Source organism: Lemur catta, chromosome 3, assembly GCF_020740605.2.
Source record: "Lemur catta isolate mLemCat1 chromosome 3, mLemCat1.pri, whole genome shotgun sequence".
In the NCBI taxonomy this organism is placed as follows: Eukaryota; Metazoa; Chordata; class Mammalia; order Primates; family Lemuridae; genus Lemur; species Lemur catta.
Genome location: NC_059130.1, coordinates 22,309,530 through 22,335,039, shown reverse-complemented (window position 1 = coordinate 22,335,039; position 25,510 = coordinate 22,309,530). Strand labels below are relative to the sequence as shown.

The 25,510-nt window shown below is 44.6% G+C and overlaps 1 protein-coding gene across 2 annotated transcripts; it reads right to left on the bottom strand.

Moving 5' to 3' along the window:
* HAO2 (hydroxyacid oxidase 2) lies at positions 1-23,939 on the bottom strand. 2 transcript variants are annotated; one of them, XM_045546933.1, is made up of 8 exons: positions 23,830-23,939; positions 12,427-12,565; positions 10,328-10,479; positions 8,343-8,626; positions 6,600-6,809; positions 1,836-1,994; positions 1,402-1,471; positions 1-329 (listed from the first exon to the last, which is right to left on the bottom strand). In XM_045546933.1, the coding sequence occupies exons 2-8, from the start codon at positions 12,555-12,557 to the stop codon at positions 274-276; spliced, it is 1,062 nt and encodes a 353-aa protein (XP_045402889.1). In that variant the 5' UTR covers positions 12,558-12,565; positions 23,830-23,939; the 3' UTR covers positions 1-273. The 2 variants fall into 2 exon arrangements, with proteins under 2 accessions (XP_045402889.1, XP_045402890.1); XM_045546934.1 differs by lacking the exon at positions 23,830-23,939 and adding an exon at positions 17,037-17,117.
* Between the last annotated feature and the right edge of the window lie 1,571 nt (positions 23,940-25,510).

The following is a 25,510-nucleotide window of genomic DNA, read 5'->3' as shown; positions in this document are numbered from 1 at the left end:
TCACTGTTGATCTGCCCTTTTGAGATCTTTTATTTCAGAGGAGGATTTTAGGCAAGAGAACAACATATAAAAGTCAGCAAAGCAAAGAAGAGCCTGGGATATTTGAGGCAGATGGGTTTGGAGGGCCTGAAGCATAGGGGTGGAGGGCTTGAGGGCACAAGGCATGAGCCGCTTCATAGGATGGGCCCAGGCAGGGCGGTATTGCACACCATGCTGTGAGTTTGTCTTCCTCCTGTGAGCAGCCTTGGCAGTCTGGTTATTAGCTCTTTTTCCTTACAATCTGGAGAACTGGATCAGGTCCCGACTGATCTCAGCGATCGACCGGCAGCCTAAGAGAAAAATGCAGTTACAAGGCTCATCTCTCTAAAATACCAGCAACCCACCCCATCATGGCTATGGGATGATCCAATGGGAACAAACCTGACTTGATTTTTGCACTCACTCTGATAAAACAGTTTCTATAGAGAACAAGTAATGTAATACTGGTTGCACTGGGAATTACTTTACGAGCCTGTGCCTACGTCATCTTTGAACACAGTCATATCAAAATGTCAAGGTAAAAAATGTAAAAACCCTTTTAGCATTTAGTAGACATCCTTGATCTTTATCTCAGTTCTGTTGAGGCCCAGGGATGGGGGAAGAATCTCTTAGGGAGCAATATGACTCAGGGGCAGTGAGAGAGATGGGTGAGTATTCCATATACCAGCTACCTTCTGAGGAAACGCTCTGTCAAGGGAAAAGACTCTTCTTTAGCAGAAGATCTTAATTAATATGCAAAATGAAGACCACAGCTGAGACCGGACACAGGGATTGAAGAGGTTAACTCCAAATAAGAAGTAAAAAGCAAAGGAAGAAAGAAGAGATAGCATAATGGTGCGGGCTGGGGAGCCGTGGGCCCGAGCAGGCAGTGAGAAGGCCCTGGTGACAAGAAGGCTGAAAAATGTCATAACAGCCTGTATAATGTTTAACTGGAAGTTCTTTCCGTATCTGTGTTGTATGCACCATAACTTGGGCAAAATGTATTATCTATAAAAATGTAACTAATGAGAGAGGGTCTTTTCCTAAACACAGACACATAGGAAAGGGTTGAATTTCATGCCTGGGTTGACGGAAGTGGACAGAAACAGCAGGCCTGGAATAAGTGAATTTGGCAGAAGCGGGAATTCAGAGCCGGAGGTAATCCTCCCCGGAACTGATAATGACCCTGAGGAGAGCTTTGAGATTCCACTGAGCACAGAATAGTGCTTAATCTTTGTCTCAGATATGTTTTCCCTGTTCTCTCTTCTGGACAGCGACCAAGCTAGGAAAGGCCTAGCGAGAAGAAAGGGCTGCTGTTCATGTTCATTAGCCCTCCCATAATACTTTAAGCTCCAAATTAGGAAAAAAACTTAAAAACCTTACCTGTAAGGGTCATGGAAGTGTGGAACTCATTTTTCAAAATGTTTAAAATTTCTCTAACACCATCTTCACCCTGCTCCCAAGACAGATGGACAGACAGAGAAAGAGAGAGACAAAAAGAGCCATGAAGGAACATTCTGACCATCAGCTGAGTATAAATTCTAGATGTAGTCAGGGCTGTGGTGGGGAGGACGGGGGACATCTGTGAAGTTAGAGTTACAGGTGGGAATAAAGGAAAGTGCAGAGAAAAAGGTAGAGGGTAAGAGCTATTGTGAGTCTGTAATATGTTTCTGAGGAGGTGTGGAGATGCGGGTGGGGTGTAACTGTCCTGCGGGAATCTTGGCACCTTGAAACATGGCTGAGCTTGGAGGGTAAACCTCAGAAAAGCATGGAAACGAATGAGAAGCTTTCAGTTGGCTCCCGCGTTCCACTCTCACCTTGCAGGCAAGACCCCATAGGATCGGCCTCCCAAGAAAGATGCACTTAGCCCCCAGGGCCAGAGCCTTCAGCACGTCGTTGCCTGTTCGGACCCCACCATCCAGGTACACTTCAATTTTCCCGTTTACAGCAGCCACCACTTCTGTCAAAGCGTCAATCTGGAAAGGAGATGCACACAGGTTGGGGGCTTTCTGGTTTGACTCTCAACGTGGGATGGGACCCGGAGTCCAAGCTGGAGGGATGCCTGGACGGTTTCTTCCTTCCCATGCTTGAGGCTGCTGGCGCTTACCCACCGCAGCTGCATTGCTGGGACCTGGGGCGTCTCTTTGGTCTCTCCCTCCTGCCGTTTTCTGCTTTGACTCTGATCTAGCTTCTCTCTGACTCACTTGATTGTCTACAGCTTGGAAGAACGGCTTGGTTCCTCTTTACGTCCTAAAGGGGACGTTTTTTATTTATAATGTTCACTTTAACACTCTTCTTTTCAAACAACATTTTGCCTTTTAATTTTCTTCTGCCCTCTCTGTCTCTAGGGTGGCACAGCTAGAAAAGTGCTCCCTTGCTAAGGAACTAGTCATTTTGGCCTGAGTGTCTAGGCTGCAACCTGACTTGGGAAACGGGGCTGCACGTCATTTCCTTTGCACCGCTTGATCGACTTGTCCCTGAGTGCCTTACGGTTTATCTGTGCAGTGAGATAGGACTGGAACAACATCATTGTAAAAGTAAAGTTTAAGCCCCTGAAAGGCAAAATAGAAGCGGCTTATCACTTTGGCCTGATTTCTCTTATCTTGCCTCTGTAATTCCAGGTGTGAACTGACATAAAATCTTAAGGCTCACCCCTCCACCGACTGACTAAATGGACCCCCTCCAAAGGAATATCTTAAAACTAAATTGTCTGCCAGGAGGAGGGGGGTCAGACATGCCTCATCATGCCCCCCTCCCTTCTTGGGGACATCCTTTGTAACCCATTAACAGGCCTAATGGTATTCAAGACAAACCTGCAGGTCCTCAATTTACACAACAAATATATGTCCAGTGGCTTATCTGTGATAAACAGCTCCTTATGTTAAAACATTCCAAGCCTTTAGACAAGGCTTCACGTCTTTAACCAATTACAAGTCAAAGAATCTTTAAACCCACTTATAACATGTAAGCACCCCGTCCCCCCCACCCCCCCCACCCCCCGCTTTGAGATGGCCCACCTTTTCGGGCCAAACCAAAGTATGCCTCCCACGTATTGATTTATGACTTTACCTGTAACCCCTGTCTCCCTGAAATGTACAAAACCAAACTGTAACCCAGCCACAGTGAGCCCACTTGCTCAAGACTTCTTGGTCGCTGCTCTGGGTCATGGTCCTCAAATTTGGCTCAGAGTAAATCTCTTTAAAATTATTTTACACAGTTTGGCTTTTTTTCCGTTAACACAGGTCAATAGGTCTTGACCACACAGGGTGCCCCAGGCTGATCCATGCTTTTCTGGGCACCTCCAAGTCTGTAAAGAGGAGTGATAGCAGCACCCTCCTGGAAGAAGTTCTGGAACTGCCTCTGGGTTCCTGTCTATGTTTCTCCGAGGGATACCCAGAGGAGAGGAGTTGAAATTGGGCCATAGGGGACCTTTTGCTGCCAAAGGAATCCATCATTATTCTACCTGATTGAGATCCTTTGTCTGAGACTGAGCAGAACAAGAAACTAGGGAGGAAAGAACTTCTTATTTTAATTTGCAGGTGGATACTATACAACCAGTTCTTGAAAAAAATAAGAAGAATTAATTTACAGGTGGAGGGGGGGAATTGACTATGTTTTGAATTTACATGTAATAACTGGAGGGAATTCAGGTCCAAATAAGGGATATTTTTATAGTCCCAGCATGGTATTATTTGAAATATTTTTATGATATGAAAAAAATGTATGTGTAAACATTCTTTTAGTGAGCCATACTGGACAGTGGAGATGACAATAATTTGAGAAATAGACTAGGGAGTGAATTTCAGCTTAGGGTGCAGTATGGCCTCAGAGTTAATTTTTAATAGGTCCGAATAGGACATTCATTAGAATCTTCTGGGGCCAACAGCCACATATCCTTACTGGACACGTGAGAGGTGGCTGTGGGCATGCTGGCGGGGGTTGGGCTAGAGAGCTCAGCATGGGAGTTGGGATGGGAAGTAGGAGGCTTGACTATACCCTTTAATCCAGCTTTTACCAGAGAGCCACAGTGAAGCCTGCCCCTTGCTCTCCACGTGGTCTTGCCATTCCTCTCCCTGTTCTCTACCACTGAGAGCCTGGCGCAGAGGAGGAGGTGAGTGATTGGCACCTTGTGCCTCTGGCATCACAAGTCTCCGAATGTACAAACTGGATAAGGCAGCATTTCTAATTCCTGAGATTTATCTTAAAGAAATAAAGGAGGAAGCACAAAGACAATGTCGGATGTGAAACCTCATAGAAGTGGGGGCTTCTTTCAAAAAGTGTCACCCCTCACAGGGCAGACACCAGCCTGAGGGGAGTGAGGCACTTATCTCAGGCACAAAATTCAGGGGGTGCCAAAAACTCAGATAAATGATATTTGAATGCAATGTTTTAAAAAAATCAAATGGAAAATTCTGACCTGTGAGCTGGAGCTTGTTTTCATGAATAGTTTTACTGGACCCAGGGCCAGGACTAGGCTGAGGTGAGGCAGGGTTATATAAATGCAGGGGTGGATTCTATCTTTATTTAAAGCGTTGACATTTTGTTCACCACGGATTTTTGTATTAATTTACATTTTAAAAACAATGCATTAAAATATTATTTACCTTACTAAGTTTTTCTTGGCATCTTCTTAACTTTTGAGCCTAAAGTGAATACCTCACTAGCCTCACACTAATCTTGGTGCTGTTCCTGGCTGACTCTGGGTTTGGATGTTCAGCCAAATGACTTGGGAAAACAACAGAATTAAAGGGGTGCGAGAAATTCTTCTTTCTCAGGCTCCTGCCTTAGCCAATACTCACTCTCCATTGAGGAAGCACAATGGGAGAATTAGTCTTCTTTCTCCACTTATTTCTCAGTCCTCCCAAGGGAGCAAAGCTTGCTAAATTGATTAACAAAAGCCTGACATCTACTGCATAATGTTTTTATTTGTTTTCTTTTAAAAGCCTATGTTCCACCCTGTCTGCCGCTTGTCAGTGGTGGGCTCTTTGCTGCTTTCTGCTCCCATGTGGTAAGCACAGTTGGGACAGGGCCTGCTATGCGCTCTTGCATTCTCCGTTCTGCCAATTACTGGACACGTGAGAGGTGGCTGTGGGCACGCTGGCGGGGGTTGGGTTAGAGAGCTCAGCATGGGAGATGGGATGGGAAGTAGGAGGCCTGACTATACCCTTTAATCCAGCTTTTACCAGAGAGCCACAGTGAAGCCTGCCCCTTGCTCTCCACGTGGTCTTGCCATTCCTCTCCCTGTTCTCTACCACTGAGAGCCTGGCGCAGAGGAGGAGGTGAGTGATTGGCACCTTGTGGCTCTGGCATCACAAGTCTCCGAATGTACAAACTGGATAAGGCAGCATTTCTAATTCCTGAGATTTATCTTAAAGAAATAATTGAGAAAGTGCTAAAGATTTTAGCTTTAAGAGTAGTCACTAATACACTGTTTAAAATATCGAAAGATTGGAAGGAATACAGTAGGAGGCTGGTTATCTAAATTGAGCATTCATGCTATACACCATTAAAAACAGGAAGAGCATAAATATTGAAACAAAAAGATTGCTCTTAATATATTGCTAAGTAAAAGTAAGAAATTACAAAACATCATTGATAGTCTTTTTTAAACACAAAAAATTATGTTTGCATTAGAAAGTTAATGACAACAATTACCAAAATATTAGTACATTTTGGTACAATTACGACATATAGTGATAGTGTTGAAATTAGGGGTGATTTTTATCTTTTTCTTTTTGTTTATGTATGTTTTATCATTTACGTGCAGTGAAAATGTTTTACTCATATAGTAACAAGGTCAATAAAACTTAAGAGGACAAGACCTTACTTTCCTTTCTCAAAACAAGTCAAGCAGCAATAGAACTTTTGCAGAAATATTAATATATCTACATGAAGATAAATCAACAACTAATTCCCATTTAAAGATTCTTTCCCTATCCTCTTTTTTCTCATTTTCTTCCCTCCAAACTCCATCTATCACAGACAAATTCATGAGTTAGGGGAAAAAATTATAGGCCATCATAGATTTTAGTGAAGTATTCCTTAGTACATTTTTTAGTTTTATTGTGAAAGATGGTTATTTACTACTTTTGCTTAAGTGAAACACTGTTTCTTCCTGGGATGTGTCAGATGGGAAACTATGAAGTTACAACCCATGCAGATATGCAAGTTTGAAGCTGAACACTCCTTCCAGAAGGCAGGAGACCTTGGAGGTGCTTTTGGAACAGCTTTCTTATCAAATTCCACATTAACCACTTATTATCTATGTGACTTTGGACAAGTTACTTAATGTCTCTAAACCCCAGTATCCCCACCTGTGAAACAGAAATAATAACACCCGTCTTGCAGCATCGGCATGAGACTTAGAGATGACATATGTAAAGTTTGTAAAAATAGCTTGGTACATGCTAAGCTATTATTAATGATTATAAGTCCTTAAAATTCACAAGTATATACCAATGTATATTGTATGGGAAGGGGGAAGGTGCCCCAGATTTCATAGACTACCTTGGTGTAGACACACACACACACACACACACGGCACTCAGAAAAACACACCCCTTTGAAGTCATCCTACTTACTGAAGAGAGAACTTCATCAAGCTGCCTCCCACCATGGTTGGAAACAATGATACCATGGACATTGTGCTCCACAGCTAACTCTGCGTCCTCCTTTGTCAAAATCCCTTTAAGGATGATGGGCAATCGGGTTATGCTCTGAAACCAGGAGATGTCATCCCAGCAGAGAGATGGGCTTATGGCAGATGTATGGAGATAAGGTATGGAATTTCTCTGTAGGAAATAAAAGGGGAACTTTAGTCCTCAAGTCCTACAAGACTGTTTGATCCATTCCAAAGCAGAGACACACTTTGGAGAGTGGCCATTTATAAGCTTGAGAGAGAAGCAAAAGAATCCAGTGACACTTCTAGCTTCTTTTCTTAACAAAATTTATATAAAAGGATTTCTACTTCAACTGCTTATGCATTAACCATTGATTGCGTGGCTGCTCAATAATTATGCCAGGCTCTGGGGACACAAAGACAAATAAGACACATTCTCTTCTTTAAAGTAATTCAGAGGACAGTATATGAGATAGATAAGGAAATGCATTTGTTGGTCAGTGTGATGTGTTAGGGTTCAGTTAGGCACAGGACAGTAAGAACTAAGCAATATTTCAATAATCTTACCCACTGTTTGCCCTTGGCTTACCATGTATAGCAAATATTTATAGATCTCAGTGTGCCTCTGGGATCTGGATAAATTTTAACCTCAAGGCCATTTTGTGCTTAATGAGTAGAAGTGCTGAGTCACCTGACTAGGTATCACAGCTGCCCACTGCTGAAAAGGCTGACATTTCTATCTCTACTGTAGCCAAGGGATTCAACTTCGCCATGGCTTTTTCTCTCTGGGGCACTCCATGCCATTCAACTGTAGGATTTTTTTTTTTTTTTTTTGAGACAGAGTCTCACTTTGTTGCCCGGGCTAGAGTGAGTGCCGTGGCGTCAGCCTAGCTCACAGCAACCTCAAACTCCTGGGCTTAAGCAATCCTACTGCCTCAGCCTCCCGAGTAGCTGGGACTACAGGCATGCGCCACCATGCCTGGCTAATGTTTTCTATACATATTTTTAGTTGTTCAGACAATTTTCATCTCTATTTTTAGTAGAGACGGGGTCTTGCTCAGGCTAGTCTCAAACTCCTGACCTCGAGCGATCCACCCGCCTCGGCCTCCCAGATCAACTATAGGATTTTAATGGGGAAAGTTTCCTTTGTAGTCACCTAGTTCAGAGATTCCAAACAGATGTGCTACAGTACCCTGTTGTTCCACAAATAAGTTCTAGATGTGCAGAGATACTGACTCCTCAGTCTTCACGGCAGCAGAGTGGGACCTGGGCTGGCTAGACAGGCTGTGAGCATCCTCTTCAGAGAGTCAAGTTTATCTACCTGTGCCATCCAAAATGATCATTTTCTAAGTGTTCCATAAAGTAGAAAATGTTGGATGAACTTCTTTAGTTTACTTACCTATTCCATGCAAAAATCCTTTCTATGGCCGTTCCATTTCTCGGCATCCAGCTCTAGCCAGAACACTTCTGTTGAAAGGTGGGGCAGCCACAGGGGTGAGGACATTTGGTCTTATGTTCTGCTTATCTGGAAGCTCTGGGGAGCAGGAACCAGATCTGCTTTTTGAACTGCTGCACCCCCAGTGTCTGGCACAGAGCAGGCTCGCAATAAATACTTGTAGAAAGAAAGAAAGGAGGAAAAGAGGAAAGGGGGAAGGAAATTTGCCTCCTGCAATGCCTGCCTGTTGGCTCTGGCCGTCTCTCCTACCTCTTTAGGTAATCGAAGATCTTTTAGCATTATGTTCATCTTCAAGTCCAATTGATTTCGAATGTCATGTCGCCTGTTTCCAGTTTTGGGTGTATCCACTGTGATGACCAAAGCTTTGAAACCCAGGGATTCTACCCACTGGACCAGCTGTTTGTTCAGCTGCTGGTCTGGTTGCACATAGAGCTGGAACCACCGGAGGCCTCCTGGAGCGGCAGCAACAATATCTTCCAAGCTGCAGCTGGCATAGGTGCTGGTGATGTAGCAGATCTTGGCTGCCTGGGCGGCTGCAAAGCAAAGACAAGACACCACTCAGGTTGGAGGGCAAAGGCATCTGGACTGGGGTGAGAAGCCCTGGGAGTCTGTGTGCTCTCTGGCCAGCTTGCCCTGTGAGATAAAGCTTAACTTCATTCTACTTTCCTGTAGGGCAGGGATGGGAGGTGATTTGATCAGACTGAGAGGCCTAAAGCTGTTTGGGTCCTCCTCTGTACAACCTGTCATACAAATCCTATATTCCTAATAAAATATTTCCAACCGGAGATGTCATTTAGCCTTCAGAACCACGTTGGGTGTGTTACAGCCTTCAGACAGGAAAGTGGGCTTCTTATAAATACCTAATGAAGCAGAAGAGAGAGAGGGCAGAGGATGAGGGAATGTAATCCCAGAGGAGAAGCCTAAACTTTGTAGTGGAAAAAGCATGATATCTGTAATTAGAAGAATGCCAGTTCTACCACTTCTTTGCTACGTGTCCTTGAGCCTCTCGTTTCCTGTATCTGTAAAATGAAGGAAATAATAACACCTGTCTTTAGAATAGTGGGGAGACTACATAAGATACCAGATATGGAAGCATTCTTTAAATTGCAAAGTGATGTACGAATGCTGGTGATAATGAGGTTGATGATGATGATGGTGAGGAGGTGGAAGCTGCTGCTGCTAAGTTGTGTATTTCTTGTTTCCTAATTTAGTCATTTCAGTGGGATTCCCAAACAGGTTATCGTCACTGCCATGCTATAACCCATGGGCAGGAAATTTGGTCTAATCGAAAATTAATATTTTCAATTCTTCATGTCAACAGGAGATACCCCATTCTTTTACCCCACCCCCAAATGAGACATTCAACTGTAAAATGTAGTAAACTGGTCATATTCATATAGGCTATTCAGAGTTCAACCTAGACAGATCTGTTCCCTAACCTCATCAAGAGGGATGTTACTTTCAGCTCCAGAATCCTTGGATTCACTGCTTCCTACGTCACAGAGTCAAAGGAAGGGACCCCAAGGAAGCCCTGGGCAACTCACAAAAACAGACTTGACCTACAGTGAAGGCTACAAAGGAGTCCCAAGAGTTCTTTCAGCCCCCTCTCTTCTCTTCTATAATTATAATAATAATTATTATTATTGATGGTGGTGGAGGATGTGGGGAGAGAATGGGGCTTACTAAGAAGGAGACATAACCTAACCAGAAACTTTCTGTCAAACAAGATGACAAGGTCAGTTAAGAAGGACAGTGGAATATCTGGGTAAGAGCAATTGCCAGGGCCTTGTGTTAGGACATAATGTCATGATTCTCTCCTCATTCTACATTCAGAGACTCACCATTCAGCCCCAGCCCTGGCCCGGAAGGGGCCAAAGAGAGGCCTACCTTTGGGGCCACATTGGGCATCCCTTTCCCCACAGACAGTATGAGTCAGAGGGGCCGGCACCCCTCTTCTGAGGGATGTCTTGGTGGGATTTTAACACCTTCCTATTTATCTGTGGCCCCTCTCCCAGTCTAACGATTCTTTATTATGTTGTCTCAATCTTAGGTGAAATGTTACACATACACAGTTTTAAGCATTCCCTTTCCCTCCTTCCTTAATGTCAACCAGATTGCTGTCCCTAAGGCCCTTCTAGAGAGAAACCCTGGGGCTCCCTGTTCCTGCTCCCAAGAAGGCCTCCTGGGTATTTCTAGACTTCTGGGAAGGGGCTTCCAGGCGGCTTGGTTCATACCTCTTGCTGTGCTCATTTCCCCATCGGGCCAGGCGAGGCAGTGGAACCCCGAGGGTGAGATGCAGATTGGGGCGCTGATCTCCTGCCCTTGGATCGTGGTCCTGGTGTCTACCTTCGACACATCTCTCAGGTATCGGGGACGGAGGCGGATTCTGTGCTAGGCAACAAAGAGATGTTGTGTTGGTGGGATGCCTCTTCAGCATGGAGGTGCTGTGTGGGGCCCCCTGATTCCTGGTGCAGGTCTGAACTCGACTGGGTCCCCTGAAACCTTGGTGGGTTCAGCTGGCTGAGAGTTGGATAAGCAGTGTGGATCCAGCAGGAGGCCCCTCTCCAGGAAGCCGCTCCCAGCACCCTCTTCCACGTTCACCAGCCGTCTCTGAACTGCTCATGCTCACACGGCCCACACCACTCCTGCCCCCCTCTGTCGCGGGTCTGTCTTTGAGCTGCGCCTCCCTGCTAGACTCTCAGTACTTGATTCATCATAGCAAGGACTGGAAACGAAAAGAACAGGCAGGATGGAGTTTCCTCTCCAGTTAGAAACAAGTCTCCAGAAAGTAAGAAAAGGCCACTGAAAGAGGACAAATCCCAGAGAGGGATCATGACTTTTTTGCTGGCAGCTAATTCATTTAAAGATTTGGCTTAAATACTGCTTTAGAAGAAGGGAAGAGAATTCACAAATAATAGATATGTAAAACACACTTTGAAGACCCTGAGGATGCCTTAGCCTCGGGGTCAAAACATTTCTAGTTTTTTTCCGAAATATTATTATTGTTATTTCTGTACACAAACTTAGAAAAATTTTCTGAAAATACTAATTGTGCAAACTGGAGTAAGTTAGCCTCAGTTACTTCATCTGTGAAATAGGGTTAATAATCCAAATTTCCTAATAGTTTTGTGAAAACAAAATGAGATGAATCATTTAAAGTGCCTAGTATAGTGCCAATTAAGTCTGAAAATGTAGAATATAGTGCTTACTTTGTATCCCATTTTTCAGTTTTCTCCTGACCTTGCTATCACAGGAGTCAGCAAATTTTTTCCATAAAGGGCCAGATAGTAAATATTTCAGCCTTTGTCACAGCTGTTCAGTTCTGCTGTTGTAGCACAAAAGCAGCCATAGACAATAGTAAATGACTGTGAGCATGGCTGTGTTCCAATAAACATTTTATTTATCAACATTAAAATTTGAATTACAGTCTGGGCACGGTGGCTCTTGCCTGTAATCCCAGCACTTTGAGAGGCCAAGGCAGGAGGATCACTTGAGGCCAGGAGTTCAAGACCAGCCTGGGCAACATAGTGAGATCCCATCTCTACGAAAACAACAACAACAAAAATTATCTGGGCATAGTGGTGCATGCCTGTTGTCCCAGCTACTCAGGAGGCTGAGCTGGGAAGATCTCTTATGCCCAGGAGTTCAAGGCTGTACTGCACTCCAGCCTGGATGACAGAGCAAGACCCTGTCTCTAAAAAAAATAAAATATAAAAAAGTTGAATTTCATATAATTTTACATGTCACAAGGCCTTCTTCTTTTTTTGACTCCCCAACTCCTCAATCATTTTAAAATAAAAAACTCTTGTTAGCTTGTGGGCCAGATTTGGCCTGTGGGTGGCTGCTGGTTGACCGATGCTCTGTCTCCTACTTTTCCAGTCCAACTCTTCTCCCTTGAATCAGTCTCTTATTCCTAAGGCTCCTTGGATCGTCATATTGCCTCTAGACCTGAGCCCTCTCTCCTGGTTAACATTTTCTCCTCCAAGCGCGGTGGTTTTAGGAACTCGGGAGATCTAGGCCTACCAGGCAGGCTTCTCCTCCTGCCCGACAACTCCTCATCCTGACTCATGTCTCACTGTGTCAGGCTGCACAGCTGCTGGGAAGCAGAGGGAGGACGGCTCCCTTGTGCTAGTCCTAAGATAAATTCCCTCTTTATCCATCTTTCCTCCTCCCCCCCAAACGAAGCAAAACAACAAAATAACAAAAAGCCATATTATTATATTTGGAGTATTCTGGGGTTTTTTTGGAGGCGGAAACCAGGACTACTACTGTCCCAGGATCTCTCAGTCAGTGCACGTTAGCTTAACAATACACAGGCTACAGAAGACCAGACTTTTTGAATGCTGCGACGTTGTCGTCCCGAGTGATGCCGTCGTCAGCTCCTCCTTCAATATAATCCCAGGATGACTTAGAGAGCCGCTCTCGTGCCTGTGCCTGGAAGTCTGTTAGACACACCAAGGCCATTTCTGGACCTTCAAAGGAAAAAACAAAACAAAACAAAACGAAGCCCAGTGAGAACCCTTGAGAAGCAGAGGAGAGGTGAAGGGGAAGCTGTGGTATGAAGTTGTTTGGATCCAACATGCCTCTGCTGCACTCTTCATCTTAACTGGGCTTCGGCCCAAGCCGCTGACCCCGAGCTCCGCTCCTGCACTGTCCCACCCCCACTCCCCAGTCCTGATGATTTGTTCTTCCTAACAATCCTCACATGTGTCTCCTCCACTTGACGCTCACTGCCTTGGATCTAGTTGAGGCCCCACCACCTTTTAAAAGATATTACAAAAAATTCTTATTTTTGTCTCTTGCCTCCAGACTCATTCTCCATCTGTCCCCCTCCAGCTGCCGAGGATCTTTCTGACATGCAAGTCTGATCAGGGCTCTCTCTTGTCATCCCATGTGCCTGTGTCACGCCATTCACTGCCAGACCTGGCTTTTAGCTGCTTCACAGGCTTCGTTTCTTGGTGGCTCTTCCTTGCCCTTGCCATTCACGTCACTATGTGGGAAAACTGGGCCCCAACTGATGCTGATACGAGGGAGTTCCCGGGAACCTCTGGATGTCTGAATTGCTGGGGCTGCGGGTGACGGGGTGAGGGGGAGAAAGTTGACTTTTGTGACTCCTTGTCTGCATTGCTGAACAGGTTGCTTAAAATTATTAGGAGGTCCAAATGTCACTGCCTCTACCTCTTTGTTCCTTTTGCTAATTTGGGGACCTAGGAAACAAGGTATGTGGCCTCCATTCATTCCCATCTCCAATTTGAATCCAGTAAACCTGGAGCTTGGTGCTTTTGATCCAACCAATCCTGAAAGAGGAAAGAGGGCAGGGTTTGGAGGTCACTGGTAAGTCTCTCCTGTATGAGCAAGGGCACTGGGCACAGGAGCTGTGGAGATGCTGAAGGCACAGGTTGCACTCAGTGACAGCACATAGAGCTCCACTCAGTGACAGCACACAGAGCTCCTGCATAAGAAGATTCCAGAAGGAAAGGTAGAGAAAGCTGAAGTTCAAAGCTCTTGCCAACTCCCGGGCAGTTGGCTGTAGTGTGAAAATTAGCCAGAGGCTGTGGGTAGAAACAGGATGGTTTTGAAGTCATTGACAGAGGAAAGGGGAGAGGTGGAGTAACTGGGGCTTCACCCAGGCAGGGTGTGGCTCCTCAAATGGACAAGGGACCAAAGAAGCCAGATGACATATGGGCACCAGGAATTGGGGCTGGGGCAGGGATGGGGCAGAACTGGCCAGAGGGCATCTGGAGCCAAGCCAGAATCTGCTCATGCCAGAGGAGTAGCCCGTAACACTTACCTAAGGGGCTAAACAGGAAGAAGTTATATGCCAGATGGAAAGCAGAGCTCTTGGGATGGGCGGTAGGTCCTGGATGGAGGCTGGGAGGAGAAATTTGGAGCCCAGCCACAGAGTTTTTTACAGGCAAAGTACTTTGTCAGTGGAGCAGGCAGCAGGGAGTATTGAGGTGCTGAGTTGAGTGTGACAAAGTACAGCTTTCGTCTCTAATTTATTCATTCCTACCCCACCCTTCAAAGGGTCAATAAAGCTTAGTCAGATGAATCAATCATTGCATTTATCCTCCTACATTGCAATTACTTATTTATATCTCTATGTGCTTAATAGAGTTAACACTGCAGACCTGAGAATGCTATTCTTCAAAAAGCCTGCTTGCAAGGTTGGACCTTGGCTGTCATCTGGGAACTTGGGTTTCTGCAGAGTCCCCACATTTCCTGATTAGAAAGGCTGGCTATGTCTAATGTTTGTACAATGTGGTACCGGCTGGGCAGACAGTGACCAAGAGTGTGACCATATAACCAGCCTCCAACATAAAACTCTGGGAATTGAGTCTCTAATGAGCTTCCCTGGTAGACAACATTTTACATGTGTTGTCTCATCTCGTTGCTGGGGAATTAAGTGCGTCCTGCGTGACTCTACTTGGAGAGACTCTTGAAGCTTATAACCAGTTGCCTCCAGATATTGCCCCAGAGCCTTTTCCCTTTGCTAATTTTGCTTTGTCTCTTTCAACTGTAATAAATCACAGCCTCAAATTTATGCTGAGTTCTCTGACTTCTAATGAAGCATTGAACCTGGGACCCCAACACACTTTGTGTCCCCAGGCATTGGGCTAGTACATGGCACTAGCCTAACTGCATGCCCCTCCCCCCCACCTGCCGTCTATCTCCTCTCTGCCTTATTGGATGAGAATTCTCCACCAGGTTTCAACTCCTTATATCTCAACAAATCTGCATATCCTAAACCTTACACACTCACAGAAATGCTGTTCTGCACATTTCTAGCATAGAGACTACACAAAGCTTGTGTCTAATCCAAAATAAATGGCTCAGACTTACTCAGAATTATGTGCCTGGAATCATGGGAATTATATAATCTGAAAGCACCTTGGAAATAAAGAATGAATCCCAGCATCCCTATATATAGCAAACTATTTTTTCTCATTTCTATACCTCTACTAATTTTTTCTTAGCCTCTTTTTTATTCGCAATTTCCTCTCAACTCCCCTGTGAGGTAGAAAGAGAAGGTATTAGTCTCCCCATTTTGCATTTGAAGGGAAAGAGGCCTAGGAAATGAAGTAACCCTTGCAAAATCAGGCAGCGAGTTATTATAAGAGATGGTTTTGAAATTGTGTTTTCCAGTAGCCTCTAAAGGTAGATGTTTTCTATTTTAAATTTCATGTAAAGAGCAAAATGGTTGGTTCACATAAATTATTTATATTAAATTTAAGAGAATTTTGTAGGTTTAAAAATATAAATATGCATTTTTTCTTTTTCTAACATATGTAAAACTTAGTAGAATAGATCATTATTTTTATTCAAGGTCCAATGTAAGGCTTATAGTTGAAGAGAAGTATAAGTTCACTGTTCAAATCTTTTCCTAAATTAAGGGAAGGAAGAACTTAGCACAATATGTTTTTGTATATTTCAGTTTGATCCCTACCAGACTTGAAGCTACCAGAAATTTTTTTTAAGAAGGAAAGAGGAGCTTATTAATTTGCCGGCAAATGAGGAGGCGGGCAGACTCCCATCTCAAAGCACCAACATCCTGTGGGGATATTTGGAGGCAGGGGGCTCCTCCTTTACTGTCTGAGTCCTGGACTTAAAAAAAAAAAATGATTTGCTTTCCTGGAGGCTTCCTGCCACCCAGAGTCCTTTGCAATTTTGGGCAATGTTCCTTTTGAGGTCCTTCTTCTTTACAAAAAGTCAGTCTGGGGCAGCTTTTTTGCCCGTTCCTTTTGACTCTCTCAAAGGATGCTGCGGCTGTTTTTGGACATTCAATCCCCCCTTTCTGATATTTCCACAAATTGCTTGCCCCGATTATGGGTTCCCTCTAGCCCAAAATGAGTTTGCTGCCAGGAGGACCTTGAGTCATAATTTACTGGGCATGGGACTGAAGAGTTAGTTCAGGCGGCACACTCTCTGGACCCTCCCGTGGTGCCAAAATGGTGGCAGTGGCAGGCGTTCCTTCCCCCTTGCCGCGTGCCCCTTGGTGGTGGGCACGTGTGCCAGTCATCCCTCCTGCCGAGTCCACTCCCAAGCTGTGGCCCCACCTGGTGCCTCTCCCTGGCTGGCTGCGGGGGTTCTGGTGGGGGTTGGGGGACCTCATTTATCAAAAATCATACAAACACTGATAATTTCGTATACCATAAACAATGAGTTTATCTCAAGCAGAGAGCTTGAGACTCAACATTTTAACTCTATAGTGGCGGTTGACCATTTGAGCTCTGAATTTTAAAAGAACCAATAGCTCAGAATAAACCATGGGCCATCAAACACCACTTTTCCTCACACTCCATACAAGCAGTACCAACCACCACAAAAGAACCAACAGCTCAGAATAAACTAAGGACCATCGATCACCACTTTCCTCACACTTTATACAAGGAGTACCAACCACCACTTTTCCTCACACTGCAGACAATAATCTTTAGCAAACATAAGCAATATAGAGAATTTCCAATGAAAACAATTGAAAATGCCACAGCTTATCAATCAAATGGGAGTTGGAGCTTCCTTATGTTGCAACAAAACTCACAAATAACAAACAGACAACACAGGGGATACAAAAATGTCAGGGCCTATCCAACAAATGGGAATCCTAAGGGGATAAATGCCACCCACAATGGCATCTCAGATGGTGTCTCAAATGCCCTGGCATAGGGCTGGAAAGTTCACAAATGGGAATCCAAAGGGGATAAATGCCACCCCAACTGGAAGATTCGAAACCCTCCCCAAATGGTGACCTAGTCTTCCCCCTACCCTGTTCACTGGGAATTGCAAATGGGCTCCAAATTCAAACCAATTTCCCTAGTTCCACTCAACCAAATGCCTTTCACCCTCAAAAGGCACTTCAATACAAACAAAACCAACAGGAAGGCCTGAAAACCCCCTCATATGGGTGAATCAGGGTCTTGGCCTGCACACTGGGGAACTTACCCAAAAAAAGGCCTTGGCATCCAGACACTTTCCAAATCTATTTCCTTTTTGTCAACTCAGTTCAGGTTGTGGGGAGCTGTGTCTACCTTGGGAAGACAGAAATGGAAGTTCCCTGGAGCTAAAAAAGGCCCCTCTTGGGGCCATCCCTTGCTCTCTTACCTTGTAAAGAAGTTGCTCCTACTTGCAAATACCCTTGGCTTTGACCTGGGCTGCTCCCTGCCTCTTCCAGCAGTAACAGGGTGCCATTCCACCTGGACACCAATGGGCCCACAAGGGACACCAAATTCTGTTACCAAAAGTTTGGCACTTGTCCCCGAGGCCACATCAGAAGAACACGGACAAATGGTTTAAGGAAAAGGAAAGCGGAGTTTACCAATTTGCTGGCAAATGAAGAGGTTGGTAAACTCTCATCTCAAAGTACCAACATCCTTGAAGCCACCAGAAATTAAAGGGAGGATGCAAGTTATCTAATGTTTTTCTTATACTCTCATTTTATTTCATCTCCATTTCAATATTGTTTTTTCTTTCCTTTTCTATTCCAACTACCCAAGAGGAAGAGACAGGGGAGAAAGGAGTAAGACTCCTGCACACTGACCAAGTGCTGGACATTGTTCCAGGAACTTTAGCTCATGTTAGCTTATTTAATCCCTTTATGCTTTTTGTCTTACAGTAAGAAATAAGGAAGCACAATTAGCATTCTAGTGATGTGGAAGCAAAGATCTAAGAGCAAGGATGTTCAGTTGCTAACAGTCTGAAGTTCAAACCCTTTTCCCTGACCAAGAGAAGGAGGAAGAATGTAGACTGGAGTTGGTAGGCATTTCAGGGAAGAACTTGCTTTCTTCAGTACTGCAATCTGATCTAACACAGGCTCAATAAGAAGTTGTTTTCCTTTCACAACTTCATATAATACATATGATTCATGCTGGTGTCACTTTAAGAACTCTGGGTTATCAGACATTATAGTTGCATGGAAAACCCCCTAGGCATTCTGTGGGAAGTCTCAGGGTGAAAACCACAGGTAGGCTGTGGGCGTTCAGTGGGGGAAGCACTCTGCCTCTTACGACTGCCTTTAAGGTACGCTTGCTTGGTGCTACGGGATGGTGTCCTTCAAGACCCTCTGGCCTAGTTTCTCAGGAATTTATACTAAGTTTCCTAGGGGAACGGCAGAGATAATATCAAGGCCACACTATGGGGGCCTGGTTTGAGAGATTACATTGTTCAAACATGGCTGAGATTGCTTTGGTCACTGGGTGAGTGGTGACTCTTCCCCAGCCTCAAGGATAGCGGCTGCGAAGGGTACAGCCAGCACCACGGCAGTGGCAACACTGTCAGGGGAGGAACTGCAGCAAGAGGGGGCCGAGGCAGCAGAACAGGCTGTGTGAGAGGGAGGAGGGGGGCTGAGCTGCTGGGGGCCACGTGAGCCACGTGCTGACAGCAGTGTTGGGTCCAGGGAAGACAGGGAAAATGCCCCTGTGACTGAGGCAGAGGAGCCCCCAAGGAGCCCCCAACATGGGGAAGAAAGGGCAGTGGGAAGGACTTGAATTCCTAGTACCAGCAGGTCAGGCCTCAGAGTAAAAGGGGACCGGAGTGTTCCTAACACTGGAGTGGTCTGAGGGGCCAAGGATGACATTCCTATGGGAGTTAGGAGACAGAGTGGCTGTGTGGGTGTAGCAGTCAGATACTGTAAGAATTGAGTCCTGGTTTCTGTCTGTCCAGAATCAGTTCTAGCCTCTTCCCTGAGCCCTCGGACATTGTGCATCGAGGATTCAGGACCCCTTCCAGGCCATGTTTTTGTTTTATTCTGTTTTGTATAATAATAACCTCTCCTCAATCACTCTCATTAGCCTCTTTCCTTCCCGTTGATGAAACTTCCCCTCTTGCCTGGTAAGCATCTTCTGCCATCAGGAGTCTGAGGTTCGGGTTCTTCAGGACTGCTGCTCTGGTTATGATGGGGGGTGACTCACATCTTTGTTTTACTCTAGGAGCTTTGCATATCACGGACTGAAATAGTTTTTGAGGTTTGGGGTGGGGGGACATTTATATTGGGGACATGCTCATCCTGGAGCTATCATGGCCTAATTAGGCCATTAGCTACCCACTGTCCTGCATCCCCTGGCCATAATGACCACAAAAAACCTTCCTATTGAGGACTGGAAGACAATTAGAAAGAAGAGTGGTTCTTGATGGAGCTCAGAGTGACCTTAGCGAGATGGAGATGTATGCAAGTTTGGTAGCAGAATTAAAAAATGAAGCCAGGACCCAGGTCTCCTGCCTCCACATTCAGTGCTCTTTCTGGAATAATATGTGGCTCTTGCAATTATTTCTGGATAGTCTGGCAACAGAACCTAGAATTGGCTTCTCTTTACATGAGAATTAGCTTCTCAGCCTAGACCTAAGATTCCTAGAGACGCAGCTCATCTATGCTGGGTTTTATCCTTCCAAGTCCTCCTCTACTTATTCTGACCTGCTTGGACGTATCAGCAAAGGGGACTGAACCCGAAGTTGGAGGTACGGAATGAACTCATGCCCCATCCGATCAGTGGACTCGTGTTTGGGGCAGCCTGAGAGGCAGCCTGCCTCAGTGGGGACGGTTACTGACACTAGTTACATGAGCAGAGGCAAGCTCCTTCTCTCTAAGCCTCAGTTTCCTCATTTGAAAAACTGTAAGTTTTCATATATTTCTGTTTAGTCCATAGTATATTTGAGGCCACCAGAAATTTAAGGTTGGTCTGAGGTCCTTCAGGGGCCCACCTTCTATGCTTCCTTCCCTCACCCGTAAACATAAAGACCTGTGCTTAGATGAGGTCATATTGATGTTCTAGTTCAGCATTCTCTTCATGGCAATCAAGTGCAGAACAGCGAACTAGCACATTATTTGGGCTTATTTGCCAAGACCAAATAGCTGGGTGCTCAACCCAGCTTTCGCTCCTCGTCAGTCAGGAAGCCTCCATTTTTCCAGGTTGTTCTGGCCCTGTGGTGCCATTGTCTGGCTTCAACAGGAACGATTTGCCCAGTCAGGTCACCATTTTCCTTTTACAAGAGAGTGTGGGTTCAGCTGTTTTTCCTGCTCACAGACCAAGATGGAAATCCATCTTGCTACGTATGTGTGCCTCTTTCTCCTTTCTCAATTTCTCTAAACTATTGAGTAATTTTCTCCAGGAAATTTTTCTTACCCCTTTTTCTCTTATCCTAATCTCTCCCATCTCCTTCCCTTTTCCATTTGCAAACCAAAAATAACTCCACTGTGGAGGATGAAATTAGCACTACCTAATCCCTTGTGTCAAAAACAAGAGTCCAGAAATTTTGAAGTAGCATTAGACCTAGTAAAGAACTTCGAAAGCCTTTGAAAGTGCCCCCAAAGCACCTTAAGATTTCCTTTTTAAATTTCCACTAAACTCTGTCACTAATAAAGCCTGTTTTATCCTCATCACCAGCATTCATTCATGAGAGAGAAAAGAAATTATTACACAGTTTTCAGTTATGGTAAATGACTAGCAATATAACAACATTGCTTCATAGTCATTTGCATTGCAAATATGCCAATTTTCTGCTACTTTGGGAATCAAGTGGGTATTTGCAGTCACCTGGGAATCCAACCACTATTTTAATAGCATTCTTTCTCTGGGAAAGTATGTTCTGAGTTCCAAACAAATGCTTTCCATGCAGGGTTTTGGAGCCCAGCCATGCTGTAAATTGTGTGCTTTCTATAGGGTGTGGGAGACAGTTTAGGACATCCTGGGAGACATTGATCCAGATGTTCATGTAGTGTTTTGGAAGATTGGGGATTTTCTTATTCTAATGAACAATGGAACAATTTCATTATGCAAAGAGCCTTGAAAACAGCATGATGGTTCCTTAATATGAATAATAATAATGACAATAAAATGGCAACTACTTATCAAGTACTTCACAATATGCCATTCTCCATGTGCTACACCCAGTGTAAATTGCTTTATGTGCATTAGTGTTTTAGTCCTTATAGTAGTCCCTGACACAAACATTATTATTCCCATTTCACAGATGAGAAACCTGAAGTTCAAGAGGTTAGAATGCTTTGTTCAATAGTACACATCTAGTAATGTGCTCTGACTCCAATGGCCTGGCTCTCAAGCACTGTGGAAAGAAGAAAACATGTGCTCCCACGTGTGGTTTATGGAATGGCAGAGGTGGCAAGGACATTAGAGGTTTAAAATGTCACAGGCATATGCAGCTTTGCTCCCTTCCCTCAACAAAATCATCAGACTCAATCATAAAGTTAAAAAAAAAACTTTCATTATTTAGCCAGTCATTAAAAAAATAACCTCTTACATTTAAATTCCTGTTAATCTACAAAGCACTCTCGCATACATTATTCCATTTGATGCTTGCGGTAACCCAGTAGGACAAGGGCAGAGAGTGGATGTGTAAGAGTCCCATTTTATAGAGGAAAAAATTAAAACCCGGAGAATCCAAGTGAATTATCCAAGCGAACACAACAAGAATGGCAAAACCTGACCTGGAATCCTTCTAATTTGTTTCCGATGTCCTTGAGCCAGTATGGAGTGTCAGTGGCATGGAGCAGATATTTGAGTCTCTGTCCTGTAGGGTCAGAGAGCTGCATAAAATGAGCTTGGCCAGTTCTCACAAAATCCAGGCCATTGGGAAGGGTGTCCTGTGTGGCACCGTGAGATCACTGGCCCTGCCTCTTTGAGCAACAAGAATAGAAAGAGATGTCAGAACCACACAGAGGTTCAGAACAGGTGCTGACTCCAGGCCTTGGTGTAGCTGTGACTCTCAGTGCCAGTCACCGGGTGGTAGCAGCAGAGAGAGGAGAAGGGCAGAGCTTTGGGGAATGGGGGAGCCCAGCGCAGAGTGCAGCCTTGTCACTCCTTGCTTTCCTCCTGGCCTCTCTTCCTAGGGAACCTGCCCCAGATTGCATTTCTGAAGGCCATTCCTCCTACTGCTACACTGCTCTATGAGGCGCTCATGGCCAAGGGAGTCAGTGGAGTAGAGGAGATCAACTCCCTTGTAGGCTTTGGCATTTGGCCCATGTGGGCTCAAATCTCAGCTCTGCCACTTGGTCATCATGGCTCCACACAAAATTTATTTGTGAAAAGAGAATATTAAGATCTGTCCCATCAGGCCATCATGAGGACTGAACACTATGGTCTCTATAAAGTGTCTAGAACAGTGACTTGTATAGACTAGATTGTCAATAAAAAGCAGATCCTTTTTCATTTTTCCTTCTGTTGGTGACATGTTCATTTCACCTGAGGCTCTGGAAGTTGAAAGCCGCTTCAGGATTCGAGTCATTCTGTCACAGTGTAATTTAAACCCTGTATCAGATTTACTCGTTAGTTTCTTCAACAAGGTTTATTGGCAAACATTCTCAGCCAGGATGGCAGAGGCATTTACTGCCCGCCATGTGCTCCCCAGCATTTCCCAGTTGCTTATAGGACTAGCTCCAGCCAGTGGGCTGAGAGTGGGAGGGACATGCGCTAATTCTGGGCAAAGAATCCAAGAGCTGCTATACGACATTCCACTGTTGTCTCCTCATCTGCAACCATCTTCCAGTCCTCCAGAAGGCAGAGCTGTATGATAAAGGCAGCTGAGATCCCCAAATTGCCTTTTGGAAAAGAGTAGCCCTGGAGATCAGCTGGTTTTGTAGGAGCAAGTAATAAATACTTGTGTGTGTTAACCCACTAAGTTTTCAAGGTTTATTTTTTACTATAGCATGGCCTAATCTAACTTAATATATCTGGGCATTTTGCTAAACACTAGAGATTTGAAAAAAAAATCTTTATCATGTTGGTCTCAGTCCTCAAGAAAGGAGAAGACAGACTTCAGTAGCTCACAGTCTGTTAGTTGATAGGATTTAGCGCATAACAAGAGTCCTTTTCCGGGGGAGCTGCCCAGGAATTTGGCAATATTCCTATGGGCTCTCAAATGGTATCACACAGATGTTGTTCTGCTCCATCTATTCTAGGCAAGCTCCAATTCTCATCTAGCTATACAGTTAGGACATGACTATCTCATAGGGACCTTGTGAGAATCAAAGGATCTCATAACATGAATAAGAGCCTTTGGTTAAGAGTAAAAGTTTGGGGAATTTTGCTTTCTATTAGAAGCTAGAAGACCACAAAGAGCCATTTTCCCTTTGATCCCACTTTCAGACTCTCTATTCTGTTCCATTCATCTATTGTCTGTCTTTATACCAACACCACCCTGTCTTGATTAGTGTTCTTGGGCATTCTCCCAAAACTGATCTGTAGATTCAACTTCACCCAATAGCCATCTCCCAAGGCTCTTCATACATGGTAATTTGTACCTAGTTCCAAACAAGCACATTCGTCACAGAAACTATGCCAATCTAGTTGTTTGAGATATATTAACTTCTTTGCTTTTTAGAAGCAGTAGTCATGTCACTATTTTCTCCCGCCTGTGGCCAGGAAGAAGTAGTCAAAGTACTAAGTATATCCCTGAAGGCAAGGACTGTACCTTTCAGATTTTCAGAACCCTTTCAAGTGAATATATTTTGCCCCGTTTTACCTCCTATGGACACCCACAAATATTCCACCATGTGGTTCTAAGACTTAACATCCCTACATATACCCTCATCTGTTCATAGTCTCCTTGAAACAGTCTTCCTTCGCCAGTCCCCTTGCATCCTCCCTCTCTGCCAAGGCTATCACCTGGTGAGTTCACAGTTGTCTTCCATGATGTCTCCCACAGCCTACAGCCTCTGTTCCCACCCTACCTACTGCTTCATCTTCTTTTCCAGTTCTAAGCACACAGAACACACATGACAACAAACCTGATTCTAATGTCTTCCAGCTCTCAAGGAAAGGTGTGTCTAGAGGCAGCCTGGCCCACTGCTAGATGCAGTAGGAAACAGTGAGTCTCTCACTCAGAGTTCATGCATGAAACAGAGGTTCAAAATTAACTGAGGTTCTTTTAACTAGTAAATGAGTAATGAGGCCAGAGCAAGGTCGACTTGGCTTTGCAAATATATCTCAAAATTAAAAGTTTTTTTATTCAGAGTCTCACTCTGTTGCCCGGGCTAGAGTGCCATGGCATCAGCCTAGCTCACAGCAACCTCAAACTCCTGGGCTCAAGTGATCCTCCTGCCTCAGCCTCCCGAGTAGCTGGGACTACAAGCATGTGCCACCATGCCTGGTTAATTTTTTTCTATATATATTTTTAGTTGTCCAGCTAATTTCTTTCTATTTTTTTTTTTTTTTTTTAGTAGAGATGGGGTCTCGCTCTTGTTCAGGCTAGTCTCAAATTCCTGAGCTCAAACGATCCGCCTGCCTCGGCCTCCCAGAGTGTTAGGATTACAGGTGTGAGCCACCATGCCCGGCTAGAAGTTTTTTTTGTTTTTTTGGTTTTTTTTACAAAATTAAACTTCAAAGTAAACAAGTTACTTCTTTATTCCCAAACTGTATGTTGTCCCCTGTTCATCATTGATGGCTAGAGGAAGGGAGTGGGTAGGAAATTATAAAAGCCTCTGTGTTGGAAAAGGAAGGGGTTATTGGGGGGTGAGGTGAGAAGGGGATGGGAGAAGAGTAACCCCAACCTGGGGACCCAAGCCAGGAGGGTGGAAGGGCACCCTATGGAGCCCTCGCAGGAAGAACTACTAATAATTTTGAGTGGAAAAAATGATTCAGTCATGTAGAATGAAGGCTAGGAAAAACAAACAAAAATGTACATGGAAAAAATAATTAACTTCTCAGGAACAGTTCGGTGGGGGTTCATTAAAGGTCACTCATTAATTTATCCAGGTCCTTTCCTCCCCACTCCTATCCCAGCTCTTGCCACCTCTTAGTATCTCAACAGCAGCTAACGTGTGTTATGTGCTTACCATGCGCCAGACACATTACATGTATTACTTCTTTTGATCCTCACAGCAGACATATGGGTTGTTATTTTCTCCATCTTTCAGAAGAGAAAAATGAGGTTATTTAACTTGCCCAAAGCCTTTCCACAGTAATGAGCAGAATTGGGATTTGAACCTACCCTATAGCCAGCACACAGCAGCATGTGGAAATTTTGGGCTGTTTCAGTGGTCACAGCAGTGGGATTTGCCTGTCTTTTAGAATCTGTAGGAGTAAAAAGCAGCAACCAGCCCGCTGATTTGTCAAAACTTCCCGACTCGAGGCTCATTCCATATTTGCTTGGAGGGTGAGTGCTATGTTATTTTGCCACTAGATGGGAGGATTGCCTCAAAAATGCTTCTAAGAGTAGCCAGAAGTCCAGGAATCTGGAAATTCCTTTTCCCTAGTGATTTTCACCCCTCCACAATCAGCCTCTAAGCTATGCCTTTGGTCAGCTCTCATGTCACCTGGCTTCCCACAGTCCCCTGATCCCCTTCCATTGCCGTTTTCCAATCTTGGACTGTGCCCCTCCTTTCCAGAAGGCAGTCATGGGTGAGCAACACAGACGCTGGAACATGACGCCCGAGTTCCAGTCTTCGGCCACTCACTTATGTCCCCACA